Source organism: Podarcis vaucheri (genome assembly GCF_965113315.1).
Source record: "Podarcis vaucheri genome assembly, chromosome: 4".
Lineage (NCBI taxonomy): Eukaryota > Metazoa > Chordata > Lepidosauria > Squamata > Lacertidae > Podarcis > Podarcis vaucheri.
Window position 1 is genome coordinate 847,512 of NC_138762.1, and position 17,337 is coordinate 864,848.

The 17,337-nt window shown below is 50.2% G+C and overlaps 2 protein-coding genes across 2 annotated transcripts in view; both read left to right on the top strand.

Annotated features, from left to right (window-relative positions):
- The window catches only part of LOC309531588 (uncharacterized protein), a gene marked incomplete at its 3' end in the record, with an annotated part of 400,889 nt that overhangs the window by 165,895 nt on the left and 217,657 nt on the right, over positions 1 to 17,337 (top strand). The gene's annotated exons all lie outside the window — the stretch shown is intronic.
- On the top strand, positions 5,332 to 15,857 carry LOC309530411 (uncharacterized protein). Its single transcript, XM_082219363.1, has 3 exons — positions 5,332 to 5,408; positions 8,565 to 8,691; positions 13,637 to 15,857. Exons 2-3 carry the CDS (start codon positions 8,658 to 8,660, stop codon positions 15,229 to 15,231), a joined length of 1,629 nt encoding a protein of 542 aa, XP_082075489.1. The 5' UTR covers positions 5,332 to 5,408; positions 8,565 to 8,657; the 3' UTR covers positions 15,232 to 15,857.

Here is a 17,337-nt window from a genome sequence, read left to right on the forward strand (position 1 = left end):
GATGCTCAGAGCCCAGCCAAGAGCCAAAGGCCCCCCCAAAGGGACCGAGGGAGATGCTCAGAGCCCAGCCAAGAGCCAAAGGCCCCCCAAAAGGGACCGAGGGAGATGCTCAGAGCCCAGCCAAGAGCCAAAGGCCCCCCCAAAGGGACCGAGGGAGATGCTCAGAGCCCAGCCAAGAGCCAAAGACCCCCCCCAAAGGGACCGAGGGAGATGCTCAGAGCCCAGCCAAGAGCCAAAGACCCCCCCCAAAGGGACCGAGGGAGATGCTAAGAGCCCAGCCAAGAGTTAAAGGCCCCCCCCAAAGGGACCGAGGGAGATGCTCAGAGCCCAGCCAAGAGCCAGAGCCCCCCCCAAAGGGACCGAGGGAGATGCTAAGAGCCCAGCCAAGAGTTAAAGGCCCCCCCCAAAAGGGACCGAGGGAGATGCTCAGAGCCCAGCCAAGAGCCAAAGGCCCCCCCCCAAGGGACCGAGGGAGATGCTCAGAGCCCAGCCAAGAGCCAAAGGCCCCCCCCCAAGGGACCGAGGGAGATGCTCAGAGCCCAGCCAAGAGCCAAAGGCCCCCCCAAAGGGACCGAGGGAGATGCTCAGAGCCCAGCCAAGAGCCAAAGGCCCCCCCCCAGGGACCGAGGGAGATGCTCAGAGCCCAGCCAAGAGCCAAAGGCCCCCCAAAGGGACCGAGGGAGATGCTCAGAGCCCAGCCAAGAGCCAAAGGCCCCCCAAAAAAGGGACCGAGGGAGATGCTCAGAGCCCAGCCAAGAGCCAAAGGCCCCCCAAAGGGACCGAGGGAGATGCTCAGAGCCCAGCCAAGAGCCAAAGGCCCCCCCCAAAGGGACCGAGGGAGATGCTCAGAGCCCAGCCAAGAGCCAAAGGCCCCCCCCAAAGGGACCGAGGGAGATGCTCAGAGCCCAGCCAAGAGCCAAAGGCCCCCCAAAGGGACCGAGGGAGATGCTCAGAGCCCAGCCAAGAGCCAAAGGCCCCCCAAAAAAGGGACCGAGGGAGATGCTCAGAGCCCAGCCAAGAGCCAAAGGCCCCCCCCAAAGGGACCGAGGGAGATGCTCAGAGCCCAGCCAAGAGCCAAAGGCCCCCCCCAAAGGGACCGAGGGAGATGCTCAGAGCCCAGCCAAGAGCCAAAGGCCCCCCCCAAAGGGACCGAGGGAGATGCTCAGAGCCCAGCCAAGAGCCAAAGGCCCCCCAAAGGGACCGAGGGAGATGCTCAGAGCCCAGCCAAGAGCCAAAGGCCCCCCAAAAAAGGGACCGAGGGAGATGCTCAGAGGCCAGCCAAGAGCCAAAGGCCCCCCCCCCCAAAGGGACCGAGGGAGATGCTCAGAGGCCAGAACTCAGGCCCCGCTGCCTTGAGGGACACCTAAGGGCAGCTGGGCAGGGAAAGGTCTCCCTGGGGAGGTGGGGGGGGGACTCTCCTTCCTTGGAGGTTTCTCAGCAGAGATCGGACGGCCATCTGCCCTGGATGCTTTAGCTGAGATTCCTGCCTTGCTGGGGGTGGGACTGGATGATGACCCAGGGATCAGGGCCGTATCTAGCGGGGGGGGGGCGAGGAAGTCCCCCCCAGGGGCATAGGCACCCCCCCCCGCAAAATGGGCTTTAAAAAACGGTTCCATGAATATGTCAATCAATCTATGGGTGTGTGGGAGAGGGGGCGCGTCCCCCCCCCCCCGGAGAAGCTGCTCTGGTCCAGCCGGGAGGGAAAGTGAAGGGGGGGAGGCAGTTGCACAGGCTCCCCCCTCCGCCCCACTTGCTCCCCGTCTCTGGATCTCCACTCCCCCCCCCCCAATTTCTGCGCTGCAGCGATGGATTAGAGAGACCCTTCGCCAGCCGGGATCTCTTCGGGGGCGCAGCGTGTCGGTCAGGCTGTGCAAAGCGAGAGAGGGATCAGCTGGGGGACTCGGCATTGCAAGGGTTAAAGGGAACCGAGCTGCCTTCCTAGAGAGGCCAGGAGGGGGGCAGGTCCTCCAGAGCCAAGGCCCCCCCCTCCCCAGTCCTTCCCTGCAAGAAATGGGGGGTGTTGCTTTGGGGTCTCTCCTGCAAGGGCTGCCTCGCTGCCCCCTTCGTGGGATCTGGTGAGTCTCCTCTCTCTCTGGGATCTGGCGAGTCTCCTCTCTCTCTGGGATCTGGTGGGGGTCCCAGGGCTGCAGCAGGGGAGGGGGCCTGGGGGGCCTGATCTGCTCCTGTGGGGGGGGGACCCCAAGTCAGGGAGGAGGAGAGGGTCCTGCCAGGGAGGGGCCAGGTCTGCCGCGCTCTCCTTCCTGCAGATCAGAGGATCCCAAACTCATTTGGCCCTCCGCCCCCCCTTCAGAAAAAATCTCCCTTCTTCAAACAAAGGAGTCCCTAGAACTTTGACTCTGTGTGACGTCTTCTCAGCATCACTGCACAACAGAGGGAACAGGTGCAAATGGTTTTCGAAAGCTGGACAAGGAGGTGGGCTAGACACCCCCCCAAGAAAACCCCACAGGGAGGGAGGAAGAAAAGGTGGGAGAGAGAGGCCAGGACTAAAGAGAGGGATCCCAGTTTCCCAGAGTCTGGCTGCTGCATTGGGGACCAGTTTCCCAGTGTCTCCCAGGGCAGCTCCCCACGGAGGCCACGGCAGCCATCCCCTCGCACCCAGAGCAGGGCATCCCAGGACCACATCCTCTCTCTCCCAAAGGGATTGTTGCTGGCAAAGCAGCCGGAAATGGGCGCTGCTACTCCCTGAGCCTCCAGGATTCAACCTCAAATCTGTTAACCACCATCCATCCACCAACGAACCGCCTCCAGACACTCACACAGGACCTTCTCCGCCTTCACATGTTCTGATTCAAAAGAGAGGTAGAGCTGGGTGTCATCTGCATACTGATGAACACCCAGCCCAAACCTCCTGCTGATCTCTCCCAGTGGCTTCATATATATGTTAAGAAGCATGGGGGAGAGGACAGAACCCTGGGGCACCCCACAAGTGAGAACCCAAAGGTCTGAAGACTAATCCCCCACCACCCCTTTCTGGACATGGCCCAGGAGGAAGGAGATTAACCACTGTATGACAGTGCCCCCAGCTCCCAGCCCCTCTAGCCAATCCAGAAGGATGCCATGGTCAATGGTCTCAAAGGCCGCTGAGAGATCCAGCAGAACTAGGAAGCAGCTCTCACCTTAGCCCGCCGGAAATCATGAACCAAGGGAATTTCAGTCCCATGATGAGGCCTGAATCCCGACTGGAAGGGATCCAAATGGTCCGCTTCTTCCAGGCGTGCCTGGAGTTGTTCAGCAACCACCCGTTCAAAGACCATGCCCAAAAATGGGAAATGTGAGACTGGGCGATAGCTGGCTATATTGGCCTGGTCCAAAGATATTTTTTTAAGAGGTGGTTTAATAGCTGCCTCTTTCATCGGGTCTGAGAAGGCTCCCTCACAGAGCGAAGCATTCACCACCCTGCAGAGCCCATCGCCCATCCCTTCCCGGTTGGCTTTTATGAGCCAGGATGAGCAAGGAGGCAGGTGGTCAGTTTCACTTGTCCAAGCAGCCTGTCCACATCCTTGGAGGTAACAAACTTGAACTGATCCCATGCAAACTGACTAGACAGAACTCTAGCACTCTCCCACCCTGGCCCTGCTCCCACGGTGGAGTCTACCTCTTTCCAAATCTGAGTGACTTTAACTGCAAAAAAACTTTGCCAAATCATTGCTGGAGATCTTAGGGTCCTTTTGAGGCCCCAATGATGCAGGTGGTTCCACTAAATTGCGAACCACCTGCAATAGTCTCCTGGTGTTGTTTTCTGCAGATGCGATAGAGGCAGTTAAGACAGCCATCGTCACTTGGTAGGCTTGACGTTGAGCTCTAACTCGTATCTGGTCAGATTCAGAGTGTGTTTTCTGCCACCGACACTCTAGCCATCTCAGTGATTGTTTCATCGCCCTCAGCTCCAGGGAAAACCACGGGGCTGTCCAGGCTCCATGTATCGGAGAGGTCGCTTCAGAACCAGGCCATCGGTAGCCCTGGTTAACTCCACATTCCAGGCGCCACAAGGAAATCAGCTGAAAGGCCATCAACATGGGATAAAACATCCCCTCCTCCTTTCTGGAAACCATTTGGATCCATTAAGTACCGGGGGTGGGCCATCCAAATTGCTCCCTCCTCCCTGCAGAGGGAAAGGGTTGTGGAGAAGTCCAGTTGCACCAGGAAGTGATCCGACCATGACACTTCTTTTGTTTCGGTTTCACTTCATGTCAGATCACCCACATCCATAGAGGTGAACATGCCAGGTCAAGTCCTCCATCCAAGTCGTGGATGGCAGTGGTCTTATGAATCATTGACCTGGCATTGCACAGCAGCCCCTTCAGGTCATGTGGGTCTCCCTTGCTGATTCCAGTATCCTTCTAATGACTAAACTGGCCTCCTCGGTAATGACGTGGTCTGGTCTTAGTGTAACTCCTCCTCCCACCCGTGATCACTGTGACTGGGTGTACCAGTACATCCCCTCCCCCCGTGGAGCCTGCCCCCGCCATTCTGTTGGCTGGGGCCCACTCCCAGACAGCCCTGACCCTCTCACCTAAAGAAGAAAGCTATACAAACTATATAAAACTATATCAACTATACAAAGAATAAAAATATTAACTAATACTAATAAAAACTATTCCGTAACAATGCATTTGCTTTGTAGGATTTGTTAGAGCTTCTCATTAAGACGGACAGAACTTGGCAGAAGACCAAAGGGTTCCTTCTGATCTCTCCGAGGCTTCCTGAGAGCACAGATGGATGAGCGAGACTCAGCTGGCCCTAGAAGAGGAAGAGGCCATGCCATCCAAACTGGGAGCAGTGGGGGATTCTGGGAAAACTCTGTGCAGAAGATCCTGGGTGAGGAGGACACCCTCCGCTCAAAGATACAGAGCCAGCAGTTTGGGAGGTTCTGCTGCCAGGAGGCCAAAGGACCCCGAGAGGTTTGCAGCCGACTCTACCACTTTTGCCACCAGTGGCTGAAGCCAGAAAGGCACACGAAAGCTGAGATGTTGGACCTGGTGATCTTGGAGCAGTTCCTGGCTGTCCTTCCTCCGGAGATGGAGAGCTGGGTGAGGGACTGTGTAGCGGAGACCAGTTCCCAGGCGGTGGCCCTGGCCGAAGGTTTCCTCCTGAGTCAGGCAGAGGAGAGGAAACAGGTGAGAGAGACTTTCCTCTGGATACTCCCAAGGGGCTCCAAACAGGATGGAGAACATCCCATAATGCTCTACTGATTACCCAGCCTTTTTCTGGGACTCTAACACCCTTAAAGTTTTTGTCTTTGTCATTCTCTTTCTAATATTTCTTACCATTCACTTACTGTTTTGAATCCTTGTTGCTCTTTCAGAAAAGGGATCATTTTGCAGAAATGAACCTGGATTCCTGTGAGGCAGAGAGGCCTCCGTTGGACACCAGAGAGAGGCCACTGGGTAAGGAGGAAGGTGGCTTTTCTCCATTTGGTCTCATTCTGTTGGTTTTCCAACTCATCTGAGGGTTCTTTTCATCTTGTATTTTTTGGGGGTACAGTTATGACCAAGGGTCCAAAGGAAGGGAGAAGTATTTCTGCACAACTAACATATGAAATGGGCAGAAATGTCCAAATGCATTCAGCAGGTAAGGCTTTCTCAAAGGCCCATCTGTAGTTAGAGATGCCCTGTTTCCTCTGTGAGAGAAGCAGGCACTCCTGGCATCCTGCTTACCTTTTTTCTCTTGCAGGTGACAGAATGATGGCGGCAAAACCTCCAGATCCGCCTTTTCATGGGGGCAGAAGGGAAGCAGCGGCTGTGGAACCAGATCAGGTCGGGGAAGCTGCCTTGTGGGGTCAGAGGCCGAGGGATGGAGCAATGTCATGGACTGGTTAGGCACAGAGGAATGGTGGGAGGAAGCAGCCGGGGAACCAGGAAGGGAAGATGTCTCAGCCGAAGGAGTGGAGGTGGAGGAAGGATGAGCAGTGAAAGGGAGAAGAGGGAGAAGTCTGGGAAGAGGAGGTGTCAGAAGCTGAAGGGGTAACAGGGCTTAGTGAGCTGGGAGACTCTGTGGCAGAATGCAGTGAAGAATCAGAGGCAGAAGAAGAAGGAGGCGAGTGGGAGGAGGAAGGTCGAAAGGCTGAGGTGAGTCAGGAGAAGGAGGAGCCACCGGGGGCTCCCTCTCCTTCTGCCAGAAGCCCCCCTCCCTGCTTGTCTCTCAGAGCCCAGAGACTTCTGACAATGGAATTGACACTGTTGGATCGCTTGCCAGAAACCCCAGAGAGGAGGGGACTTGGAAAGCTGTGGGGAATCGGGGGGCCTTCACTCTCAGCAATTGATTTCTTGGAGGAAGACCCTGTCATGGAATTCTACTCAATATTGATCCAGAGCAGAACTACAATGTATAGTTAGCAGAGTAAAAACCTAAACACATTGCAGGATTCCCCCGAAATAGACCAGAGGCAATTGTATTTCATTCAGCAGAGCTTTACTGCTACTGTGAAGGCATAATGTTCCCAAATCCAAAATGTTCAGGATTGGCCCTGTGCATAAGAAATCCAGTTGCAGCATACTTAGCTGAAATTTACCACAACCTAGGACTTGCTGATCAGAAGGTTGGCGGTTTCGAATCCCCACGACGAGGTGAGCTCCCATTGCTCGGACCCTGCTCCTGCCCACCTAGCAGTTGGAAAGCACGTCAAAGTGCAAGTAGATAAATAGGTACCGCTCCGGCGCGAAGGTAAACGGCATTTCCGGGCCCTGCTCTGGTTTCACCAGAAGCGGCTTGGTCATGCTGGCCACCTGACCCGGAAGCTGTACACCGGCTCCCTCGGCCAATAAAGCGAGATGAGCGCTGCAACCCCAAAGTCGGCCACAACTGGACCTAATGGTCAGGGGTCCCTTTACCTTTAGGAAATTCTGGTGGCCCAAAATTAAGGAGGATACCGCAGAATACGCGAGGGGGTGCGAAGTCTGTCAGACAGCCAAAGGGCAAAGGACAGTCCCAGCTGGGCTGTTACAACCGTTACCCACCCCAAGTAAACCGTGGGAAGTGGTATCCATGGATTTTTTCACCAACTTGCCAGTGTCACAGGAAAAAAAACCCCGGTTATTTGGGTGGTGGTAGATGTGCTGAAAAAGATGGCGCATTTTGTACCTTGCTCTAAGATAACTTCCACAAAGGAGACAGCAGGGTTGTTCGTGGATCATGTGTTTAAGTTGCACGGTATGCCATCAAGGCTAATCACAGATTGCGGAAGTCAGTTTACTTCGCATTTCTCTGGGAAGTTGATGCAGTTGTTAGGGGTGGAGGTTAGCCTGACTTCAGCTAGGAATCCACAGAGAAACCGAGAGTCAGAAAGGACCAATGTCACCCTGCAGCAATACCTGAGGTGCTATACATGCTACCATCAAGATGATTGGGTAGAGAAGCTGAGCCTGGCCGAGTTTGCGCACAACAATGCGGTCCACGCATCCGCGGGCATGGCCCCCTTTGTGGCGAACTATGGTGTGCATCCCAGGGCCTTTCTGGGTAGGGAAGAGGTGCTGTCAGTACCAGCAGCTGAGGAGTCTGTGGAGTAAATGGAGTACTTGCATGAGATATTGAAAGACAACCTGGAAGCATCAAAGGCAGGTTACAAAAGGATCTCGGACGCACACAGGCGGGAGGGAGAGAAAATCCAGGTAGGAGGCCAGGTGTGGTTGTCCTCAAAGGGGTTGCCGTTCAAAGGGAGGTGCATGAAGCTAGAGCCTTGGAGGTGGGGGCCGTTTAAGGGGGTGCAGGAGATTAATCTGGTGTCCTTTAGGCTCCAGTTCTTTGCTGTCCCCCTTTATTCCAGCACACAGGTACCAGGGCGAACCTCCACCCCCCTTTAGCTGGTAGAAGGGGAGCAGGAGTATAAGGATGGATCCTTTCATATGGGAAACTGGGATGCTTGCGTAGGCAGAATGATTTGAAAACCACCAACTAGAGTACCACCTATTTACAAAACATGACTGCTCCCAGTCACCAGTCTAGCTGCCGCATTCTGGATTAGTTGTAGTTTCCGTGTCACCTTCAAAGGTAGTCCCAGGTAGAGCGCATGGCAGTAGTCCAAGCAGGAGATAACCAGAGCATGCATCACTCTGGCAAGACAGTCACGGCAGATAGGATCTCATCCTGCATACCAGATGGAGCTGGTAGACAGCAGCCCTGGACACAGAATTGACCTGCACCTCCATGGACAGCTGTGAGTCCAAACTGACTCCCAGGCTGCGCAGCTGGTCCTTCAGGGGCACAGTTGGCCCATTCAGGACCAGGGAGCCCCCCACACCCGCCTGCTTCCTGTCCCCCCAAAACAGTACTTCTGTCTTGTCAGGATTCGACCTCAATCTGTTAGCCACCATCCATCCACCAACCAACTACCTCCAGGCACTCACACAGGACCTTCACGGCCTTCACTGGTTCTGATTTAAAGGAGAGGTAGAGCTGGGTATCATCCGCATATTGATCAACACCCAGCCCAAACCCCCTGATGATCTCTCCCAGCGGCTGTATTAACAGGAAGGAAAGAACAGAGCATTGTGTAGCAGATCATATTGATCCTGTCTCAGAGGAGGACATTTCCCTTTTTCTTTTAGGGTCCAGTGTGCTTTGAAGATGTTGCTGTTCGTTTCACGGATGAGGAGTGGGCGTTGCTGGATCCTGACCAGAGAACTCTGCATAAGGACGTCATGGAGGAGAATTGTGGGATCGTGACCTCTCTTGGTAAGTCTCCCTGTGGGATCGTCCTATCTGCCTGGAAATTCAAAAAATACCTCTATGTAATTTCCACAGAGCTCAACAGCGCTCAATACAACATTTGGGAACCTAACACCCCCACAAAAAACCTTGAACAGCAAATTACAGTTTTTTCTGTGAACCATCTTCCTCCAGTTCTGCCTTTTTATACCACGGTTGGGTGTCTGAACTGGCCAAACATCTTAAATGTCACCTTCATAGTTGTTCGGAAAGATAAGTAGCTTCTGCCAGGTTTTCTGTTTTTGTTTTTGCTGCTGTCAGTCTTGGGTTGACCCAAGAGACGCCTCACATTGGAGATGGAGGGGAAGCCATGACTGGGCCAAACAAAATCCGTCCCAGAGAAGAGCTAGGCTTATAATAATAATAATAATTTATTACGGCCGTAGGCCCATACAGATAAAAACAAGACATAAATAACAGCTTGTGCACGTGGGAAAAAACAGCCGCTAAAACACTACTATAACAATAAAATACTATAAGATGGAATGGCATACTACGCCTTAATTAGCTTGTGGTGCTCCTTGGCAACGCTTTTGGGTAAGGACAGCGACCAGGAACCTAGCCACTTTCAGGGTCGTGTGGGTATCCTTATCCTGCAAGATTTGGGCAAGGTGGAATTTTGGTGGGGTACCCTCAAGTTTCTGTATGATTGATCCCAACAAATTTGCCCGTGGCACATTGAATAAGGGGCAAGTGAACATAATGTGCTGAAGCGACTCCGGCGTCTCCTTATCACATTCGCACATGGCGGAGGCTTGGCCCTTTGAGAATCTATGTCTCAGGACATTGGAGGGAAAAACGTTAAACCTCGCTTTGGTGAAGGCCAGCCTATGGGCAACAGTCGAAAGGGAGGAGAGGTATGATGGAACGCAATAAGTTAAAGTGATACCAATGTTCTGGGGCGAACAAACACCTCCCTCCAGCATATAATTTTGCTGTAAATCGATGTCATCCAGTCTTTGGCGGATCAGTCTTTGAGCAGTGATTTGGTCTAGTTTTAAGGAATCTAAGGGAGAGATTCCATAGCTCAGGAGTTTGGCATGAATTTTACTAGTCCAAAGGCTGGAGAATTCATCTCGCCATAAGCATTGGACAAGGTAATGGTCTGGTAATCTGTGCCACAATGATAACCAGTAATTGAAGACTTGCTTCCACAGGCAAGTTTCTAAGGATGCGATCTTCAATTCTAGTCGCATGGCTGCGTTGCTTACGCACGGGGGGAGCATTAGGAGCCGACGTAGGAATTGGTTTTGCAGAGTCTCAAGGGGAGCAAGGTCTGTCATCACGGCCCAGAGCGGGGCAGCATAAGCAAGCACGGTAACCACTTTTGCCTCGAACACCTTTAGGGCCGAGGGAACATGCAAAGCTCCATCCGAAAAGAAAAATCGGAGGAGCGCATATGACAGAGTTTTGGCCTTGTTGAGTAGGTGTTGAATTTGTGCTTTCCACCCCAAATTGTATTGAAAAATAACTCCTAGGTTTTGTAATTTTAGGACTTGCTCTATTTTTGCTCCACCAAGCTTCCATTCGTATAATCTCCGACTTCCGGCGAAAATCAGAATCTTAGATTTAGCATGGTTGATGGTTAATTGGTTGAGTTGACAATACGTGGCAAAGATCTTCAGAGCTCTGGTTAGTCCAACACGTGTATAAGATAGAATTACCGCATCGTCCGCATATAAAAGGAGTGGACAGCGGTAATCCGCTAGTCTAGGCGCATGTGTACTTGGAGATGAGTTGACTAGGGGTGCTCGCATGTCGCTGATGAATAGATTGAGTAGGCAGGGAGCCAATATACATCCTTGGCGCACTCCCTTGTTTATTGGTATCGAATTTGTGAGGTCGCCCGCAGGAGTAAGTCTCACTCTGGCAAGGGTACCTTCATGGAGCTGACTTATAAGCCATAAGAGTCTTCTATCAATGCCCAGTTTCGCAAGTTTCTCCCAAAGAATATTTCTAGGAACGCTGTCAAAGGCTGCCTTAAGATCTAAGAAGGCAGCACACAGGTAGCCCCGGGGAGGGGAGGAGTACTTCCGTGCCAGATGGTAAAAAACTATCGCATGATCAGTTGTAGAGCGTTTAATTCTGAACCGTGCTTGTTCGTGGCCAATCTGGTTAGTCTCATCTACCCATCGCAATAGTTTCGTCAACAAAAAGCTGGCATAAATTTTCCCTATGATCGAAAGGAGGCTGATGTTACGGTAATTTTCTGGCTCCATTGGAGAACCTTTTTTATGAATTGGTACTATAATGGCCTCCTTCCATATTTTGGGGATGAGACCAGAAGCGTTGATTGCGTCGAAGGTTTTGGCCAAGATGCCAGCCCACCATTTTGGGTGTAGTTTGATGGCTTCAGCAGGGATCAGGTCGGGCCCTGGGGCTTTGCCCGATTTCAGCTGGGCTATTAGCTTGGCTATTTCGTCAGGATCGGTGGGAGGCCAAATAGGTAGGTGGGAAAACAGATGCATCAGATGGTCGGAGGGAGCATCTGCCTGTGAGAAACATTTCTTCGGGAACAATTCCCATGTCGGTGCAGGGATGACTGCCCTTGGGTATTTCCTCACCCTTCTGTTAATCAGAGACCAGAATTCCCTGGATCTATGTGGTTTTGAAGCAGTAATCAAGGCCTGCCAGCGATTATGTTGCCACTCACGTTTGGCAATTTTCTGCGTGCGTTTGTAAACTTGCTTGGCTTGTGCATAACTAGCTGGCAGAGTAGATGCATCGGACGTCTTATATACATTATATATAGCACGAAGGCGCTGTCTTGCTTGTTTGCACTGAGAGTTATACCAGGGGGCACCGTAAGTATACTCGTTTCGATTTAATATTTTGGGTGGTAACCTGAAGAAGGACGTAAGATCAGTCGTATGATGGTGGAAGCGTTTCAACACTATGCTATGCTCGTCTGAGGCAAAGCCTGTGTAGGGATGGGGCCCGAGGATTTCTTTTTGAAAGAATTCCTGATACCTTTGAGCCTGGGTCTCCGACTATTTGATTCCTCTTACTTGGAGAGATACGTTGGTTACCATCTGGGTCGCACGTCTATAGGCCTCCGACTGCCAATTCAGGGAAAGCTTGGCTACAAGGGGAAGATGATCACTAGATTGTACATTCTCGATCTTAAAGGAGGAAATACACTTAAGTAGATCACTGGATACCAGCAGGTAATCGAGGACGCTGTTTGATTTAACACTCAGGTGAGTGAAATCCCCTGGAATATCAGGGAGGCATGTGCCATTTAGGGGGACCAGATTTAAACGGATGGCCATTTGGTAGAGGAATACTCCAGCCTCATTAACTCGTTGGTCTTTAGAAGTTCTCCTCATGATATGTTCCAGATCATAATTATCAAGGTTTGGGGTAATCCACCATTTGGCTTTGGTCAGCGAGTCCCAATTTGCTGCTGTGCGGGCATTAAAATTGCCACCTATTATGGCCGGGGTGTTAGGAAACTTGACATAGCATGAGAGCAAATGCTCTTCTAGCGAGCCCCATTTAGAGCCCAGTTCGGAGGAAGAACCCCCGGGTGGCAAGTAAACATTTGTAACTAGAAGTGAGATCTTTTCCCCCGCAATCAGCCCGGTAAGGGCGTAAGGAGGCAAGGCCTGTACTAGAGTAAATTTAGAATGTAAGTTGAGGGAGATGCCTATTATTAGGCCCCCTTTGGGGCGGCCTCCTTTCAGGGAGGGGCAGGCAGGGAGTTCTAGAAGCTCAAAGCCATTTAGATCAATTCTCTCTACTTCCCATGATTCTTGGAACAAGATGATATGAAACAGGTTAATATACTCCAAGAATTCTGGGTCAAGTTTTTCCCCCCTCCAGCCCGCAATGTTCCAGCTGAGGACTGATAGGGGGGAGTTCCTGTTGTAACCAATTCGCTGTCATTTCAGGGAGGGATGTGAGTCCTTTGGAGGCAAGGCAGACCCCACGAAAAAGTCAGTTATTTTACTTTGCATAGCAGGCACCTGCTGAAGGTACCTAGTCTTGAAGTTGGTAGTGAGGTATTCTGACTGGGGCGACAAAACGGGTCTCCCGCTGGCTAACCCAAGGGCAGACACTTCAGTGGGAAACTCCACAGGATTTGCTGAGACTGGCCCACCGCAAGGTCTAAAGGTCGCGGATGAAACCATTTGGTTTATATGTCCGGTCGGGTCTTCAATCAAATCCGGGCCATTTTTTGAAGTAGTTGGGACACTCCCCTGACCTGATGCTGGCAAAGGTACAGGGGATGTTCGGCGTACTGGTACCGTTTGTATGTCGGGTCTATGCCGCTCAGGGGAGTATGAGGACTCCAGTTCCGGCATTGATGGATTAGATGGTAAGGAGTTGTTTTGATGGAAGGAACTCTGAGTTACACTCCTCAGCGGGGGACTCTTGGAGGGCGAGTCAAAATTTATCAAGAGTTGGGATGAGGGGCTAGGCTTATTGAATCTCAGGTAGTAGTAGCAGTGATAGTAATAATAATTTTTATTTATCCCCTGCCCATCTGGCTGGGTTGCCCCAGTCACTCTGGGTGGCTTCCAACACATACATACACATGAAACATTAATAATAACCATCTGATACCATATAAAAAATGCATTATTTGGCTGTAACTTTTGATAGAATACAGATAGGTACATTCTTGATTAAATTATCCTTACATTGATACATTATTTGTGGTATTACTCCAAACGAAGTGGTGTTACGAACCATCAAACATCTGAAATACGCTTTTCCCCCAAAAGGCTTCCACAATTTTGGCGACTACTATATATCAAAGAAATCAACATTTAACAATCCATCAGAATATGTTACTAACAATGTTGGTTAATGACAACCAACAAAGGCAATGAACAAAGACCCAACTCCTTTCAGTTCTTCTTGATTTGTGCCTGAGGCTCTAATCCCTTTTTTCTCTCCATTGCAGATTTTGATGAATTGGAAATCAAGAACAAGGGTGACCATAACAAAACACCCGGAGAGGAGAAGCCACGCAAAAATTTGGAATGTGGAGAGAGCTGCAGTCAGAGCTCCCATTCCACTTCCCAACAAAGAATTCTCATTGGAAAGAAACCCTATCAGTGCGTGGAATGTGGAAAGAGCTTTAGTCAGAGAGGCTATCTCACTAAGCATCAGAAAATTCATACAGGAGAGAAACCCTATCAGTGTGTGGAATGTGGAAAGAACTTCAGTACGAGCTCTGATCTCACTAAGCATCAGAGAATTCATACAGGAGAGAAACCCTATCAGTGTGTGGAATGTGGAAAGAGCTTTAGTCAGAGCTCTGATCTCACTAAGCATCAGAGAATTCATACAGGAGAGAAACCCTATCAGTGTGTGGAATGTGGAAAGAACTTCAGTACGAGCTCTGATCTCACTTCCCATCAAAGAACTCATACAGGGGAGAAACCCTATAAATGTGTGGAATGTGGAAAGAGCTTCAGTACGAGCTCTTATCTCTGCAAGCATCTGAGAATTCACAGAGGTGTAAAACCCTATCAGTGTGTGGAATGTGGAAAGCATTTCAGTCAGGGCTCCAGTCTCACTGCCCATCAGAAAATTCATGCAGGGGAGAAACCCTATCAGTGCATGGAATGTGGAAAGAGCTTCAGGGATTGCTCCAGTCTCACTTGCCATCAGAAAATTCATAGAGGGGAGAAACCCTATCAGTGCATTGAATGTGGAAAGAGCTTCAGGAAGAGCTTCAGTCTCACATCCCATCAGAGAATTCATACAGGGGAGAAACCCTATCAGTGCATTGAATGTGGAAAGAGCTTCAGTCAGAGCTCCTCTCTCACTTCCCATCAAAGAATTCATAGAGGGGAGAAACCCTATCAGTGCATGGAATGTGGAAAGAGCTTCACTGATAGCTCCTCTCTCACTTCCCATCAGAGAATTCATACAGGGGAGAAACCCTATCAGTGCATGGAATGTGGAAAGAGCTTCAGTCAGGGCTCCAGTCTCACTTCCCATCAGAGAATTCATAGAGGGGAGAAACCCTATCAGTGCATGGAATGTGGAAAGAGCTTCAATAAGAACTCCAATCTCACTTCCCATCAGAGAATTCATACAGGGGAGAAACCCTATCAGTGCATGGAATGTGGAAAGAGCTTCAGTCAGGGCTCCAATCTCACTTCCCATCAGAGAATTCATACAGGGGAGAAACCCTATCAGTGCATGGAATGTGGAAAGAGTTTCACTGATAGATCCAGTCTCACTTGCCATCAGAGAATTCATAGAGGGGAGAAACCCTATCAGTGCATGGAATGTGGAAAGAGTTTCACTGATAGATCCAGTCTCACTTGCCATCAGAGAATTCATAGAGGGGAGAAACCCTATCAGTGCATGGAATGTGGAAAGAGCTTCAGTAGGAGCTCCAATCTCACTTCCCATCAAAGAATTCATACAGGGGAGAAACCCTATCAGTGCATGGAATGTGGAAAGAGCTTCAGGAAGAGCTTCAGTCTCACATCCCATCAGAGAATCCATACAAAGGTTGGAAAAACCAATATACAGCTTTAAGTGCCAGCCAAATCCGCACCTTGCTACCCAGGCCTTTGCCTGATTGACATCTAATGCCCTTTTAAAATGTGGTAGTGAGGGGGGTTACAGATGTGTATTTTGTTTTTTTTATATTGTCTTTTTATGTTGTAACCATCCTGCGACATGTGGGAACAGGAGTCAACTCTTAGAGGCTGGTGGGTCTTTGCCCCCCCCCCAATAATATACAGTTATACCTTTTGTTACATTTGCTTCAGGTTACGTCTTTTCAGGTTGCATCCTGCGGCAACCCGGAAGTACCGGAAAGGGTTACTTCCGGGTTTCACCGCTTGCCATGCACAGACGTGCAAAATGATGTCATGCGCATGCGCAGATGTGGCGACTTGCGACCCTTGCATGCGCAGACATGGGTTGTGTTCCTTTCAGGTTGCGAATGGGGCTCCAGAACGGATCCCGTTCACAACCAGAGGACCAACTGTATTTGATGGAGAAACCACCAGTTTGTACATGTTGCTATTCCAATGGTGTGCATGCATCATGTGATTGATTGTGCAAGGCAGGCCTTACCTGCCCCCCCACCCATATTTTATTCAAGTTGGCACCACAGAGTTGGGTGGTATACAAATTAAATAAATACATAAATCGCCTTCCCTTGCACATGTTCCAGCTTGTCAATATCCTTATTTATTATCATTTTTAAAATTTATGTGCCCTTCATCTGAAGATTTTACAACATAACCATACTGGATGAAAGCATGGCTTTCTCAAAAACAAGTCAAGCCCGAGAAATCTCTCCTCCCCCTTTTTTTGGATGGAGTTACAAACTTTGTTGATCAGGGGAGAAGGCTTTTGACAAAGTCCCCCGTGAAATTTTGGCAGGAAGCTGGTAAAATGTGGGCTGAACGAAGTAACTGTTAGGTGGATTTGACTAACCGAACCCAAAGAGGACTCCATGGTTCCTCGTCATCCTGGATAAAAGTGACAAGAGGGGTGCTGCAGGGTTCTGTCCTGGGCCCGTTGTTGTTCAACGTCTTTATAAATGACTTGGATGAAGGACCTGAGAGGGATACTCATGACATTTGCAGATGACACAAAACGGAGCAGAGGTCAACACAATAATCTTTATTGTCATTATCCCATGTCGCAGAAGGCAGAATCAGATCAAGGACATGAATTTTGTTGTTTAGTCATTTAGTTGTGTCTGACGCTTCGTGACCCCCTGGACCAGAGCACGCCAGGCACTCCTGTCTTCCACTGCCTCCCGCAGTTTGGTCAAACTCATGCTGGTAGCTTTGAGAACACTGTCCCACCATCTCGTCCTCTGTCGTCCCCTTCTCCTTGTGCCCTCCATCTTTCCCAACATCAGGGTCTTTTCCAGGGAGTCTTCTCTTCTCATGAAGTGGCCAAAGTATTGGAGCCTCAGCTTCACGATCTGTCCTTCCAGTGAGCACTCAGGGCTGATTTCCCTAAGAATGGAAAGGTTTGATCTTCTTGCAGTCCATGGGACTCTCCAGAGTCTCCTCCAGCACCAGAATTCAAAAGCATCTATTCTTCAGCGATCAGCCTTCTTGATGGTCCAGCTCTCACTTCCATACATCAGTACTGGGAAAACCATAGCTTTAACTATACAGACCTTTGTTGGCAAGGTGATGTCTCTGCTTTTTAAGATGCTGTCTAGGTTTGCCATCGCCTTTCCCCCAAGAAGCAGGCGTCTTTTAATTTCGGATGAATAGTACCACTATATTCATGTCCACTAATAGGACATGAATAGTACCACTTTATTCTGCCTTGGTCTGGCCCAACGTAGAATACTGTGTTCAGTTCTGGGCACCACAATTTTAAGTATCAAGAAGGTGGAACACAATCCATATTCCTTTTATAACACATGGCCAATGGTTATTGAATACATAAATTGTGAAGACTGTTGCAGGAATCTACCCAGCACTCATGGGAAAAGGTGGCCTGATCTTTTTTAAAATAATCAAATGAAACTTTAACACATGGCAGGATGAAAGTCTGCAATTCCATCAGACAAGTTATTTGTTGTTTACTGTTGTAACCATTGCTTTCTTTAAAATTATCTTTTACATCATGAAAATTTAAGTGAAGGACTTGAGGCAGGAGCTG

Bases quoted from the DNA above. Each gene is read 5' to 3' on its own strand.
- LOC309530411 (XM_082219363.1), top strand. From the start codon at position 8,658: ATGGAGGAGAATTGTGGGATCGTGACCTCTCTTG. The intron at 8,692-13,636 runs GTAAGTCTCCCT...TCTCCATTGCAG, and splicing joins TGGGATCGTGACCTCTCTTG to ATTTTGATGAATTGGAAATC.